Source organism: Trypanosoma equiperdum (assembly GCF_001457755.1).
Source record: "Trypanosoma equiperdum strain OVI genome assembly, contig: ctg_1307, whole genome shotgun sequence".
NCBI classification, from domain to species: domain Eukaryota; phylum Euglenozoa; class Kinetoplastea; order Trypanosomatida; family Trypanosomatidae; genus Trypanosoma; species Trypanosoma equiperdum.
In genome coordinates this window covers 1-2169 of record NW_027123291.1, presented here as the reverse complement: position 1 = coordinate 2169, position 2169 = coordinate 1, and the positions used below count along the sequence as shown (strand labels likewise).

At 46.2% G+C, this 2169-nt stretch overlaps 1 protein-coding gene across 1 annotated transcript; it reads left to right on the top strand.

The window, feature by feature from the left end:
- Positions 1-752: 752 nt before the first annotated feature.
- On the top strand, positions 753-1571 carry TEOVI_000845100 (serine/threonine kinase, putative; the record flags this gene model as incomplete). The annotated part of the gene is made up of 1 exon (XM_067221040.1): positions 753-1571. One exon carries the CDS (start codon positions 753-755, stop codon positions 1569-1571), a length of 819 nt encoding a protein of 272 aa, XP_067077141.1.
- Positions 1572-2169: the final 598 nt, after the last annotated feature.

Sequence of the window (2169 nt, the reverse complement as noted above, 5' to 3'; positions counted from 1 at the left end):
GGGGGGGGGTAAAGAGAGTCCCGAACTGCTGATTCCTGGTGGCTAGTTGGTGTTGTTATATCCGTCCGCTCGTTTCACTTCCCTTCGGACATCTCAGCGATCGTTAACTTAAGTGATTAGTTATGTCTTTTTTTTTTTGCAAGTGGTTTTGCCCTTTCTTGTTTGATTGTACGGTATGTTTCTACCCTCCCCCACCGCCTGTGGCGACAATTCTACGGGGCAACCGTTCAATAAGGGGTCTTAATCGTTTTTCCTCTTTACCTTTCTAGTTCCGTTTTCAGAGAAGGGGAGACGAAGGGAAGAAGGAGTAAATGATGTCATCGAATACGGTGCGTATTGAAACCTATACTTAGGGACGAAGCATTAACTTCCTGCTCTCAAAAAGGTCTCTCTGCGGAAAACTTTGTTCGGTGCGTGCCACGAGCACCTTCCGCTTCTTTTTTTTCCGTTTTCTCACTTTCTTTTGTCTCTTCCTATTTCTCCTTTTTTTTTTTACGTTTCCTTTTTCCTAATGTTGCGCTTCGGAATGTGATTAGCAATAGCGTCTCGCTCGCGTCTTCCACGTGCAACGGCTGATAGTGAAGTTTGGTCGGTGAGGGAGTGTGGTGGTAATTTAGAAAAACATTTGGGTACTCTTTCTTCTTCGTCCTTTCTTTCCTTTCTCCTAGCTCGCACTTGCAGGCTGCAATTCGACTTGTTTCGCATGGTCAAAGCCGAACAAGAATAAGACATAGACATTATAAAGAGGTAATATGGAAAATTTTGTTCTTCCACCGTACACGGTTTCCCAAAAACTTGGATCTGGTACCTTCTCCACCGTCCGCTTGGCAACGGATGAGCAACGACGGAGGTGGGCAGTTAAGATCATAGACAAGGCTAAACTGCGAAAGGAAGAAATGGAAGGCCAATTGATGCGGGAAGTAGAGGCCATGCGCGTATTTAAGCATGAAAATATAATTGCATTTCACGATTTCAAGGAAACGCCAACTCACTACTGCCTGGTGTTAGAGTTCGTATCGGGCGGTGAGCTGTTTGACAAAATCGTTGCTGCGAAACGCTTTGACGAACCGACTGCACGACGCTACTTCCAACAGCTCATCGCCGGCGTTCACCACTGCCACGGCAAGGGGTTCGCTCACCGTGACTTGAAGCCCGAAAATCTTCTGCTTGATGCTGTCGGAGTGCTGAAAATTAGTGATTTTGGTCTCGGAAACCGGCAGCAGGACATCCTGCTAAAAACAGTGTGTGGCACTCCCAACTATGTGGCACCTGAGGTCCTCATGGAGCGCGGCTACAACGGTCTCTGTGCTGACATTTGGAGTTGCGGTGTCATTCTTTACGTCATGCTCGCTGGACGACTTCCTTTTGAGGATCGGAGCATGAGACATCTTCTTGCACGGATCGAGCGTGGCGAGTACAGCATGGTCCGGCACGTGTCAGACGCAGCAAAGGACTTAATCGCGCGCATGCTTGTCGTAAATCCTAAGAAGCGTATCACCCTTGAGGCTATCATTTCCCATCCCTGGTTTGTCGTTGATTGGGACCCTAAGTGTCTGAACGAGTCGGCGTGATGGTACTCTTTCTTCCCGATTATTCTGGGAGTTATTCTGTGTTGTGTGTATTACTGCTTTTAAATAAATAAATATATATATATTTGTTATTTGTTGTGTTTGTGCATACGGTTGTTTGTGGGCTGAAAGGGGTGAAACCGGTTGATTTCACCGAAAAAGTTTGCGGGATTAGTTTATGAGTTTTGAAGAGGTGCAGGGACTCGACTCTCTATCATTGTTATCTTTGTTATATGTTTCTCTGTTGCCAGAGCCAAGTTTCCACTTTCTATCATCTTCGTTGTGCCACCCTTTTGCCATTGCGATACCCCAGGGGACGGTGTGGCAGGTGTCTACTGGGAGAATATGAAAAATGTTCTGAGGAAGGAAGAACGAAAACTGTGGAGCTAAGTGGCGAGCGGAGAAGGAAAGAAGTCGAGTATATGTGTTCTGGGGAAGAGAAAGGAGTGGTTAATAAGAGTAGCGTGCGCAATATTTCTTGTTTTTTTGTTCTTTGCGGGACTGGGAACCTCCAGTGAAGGCGCAACATGTATATATACATGTGTATGTATGTATTTATACATGTGTGTGCGTTTGCTCGTTAAAAGAGGAAGGGGGGGGG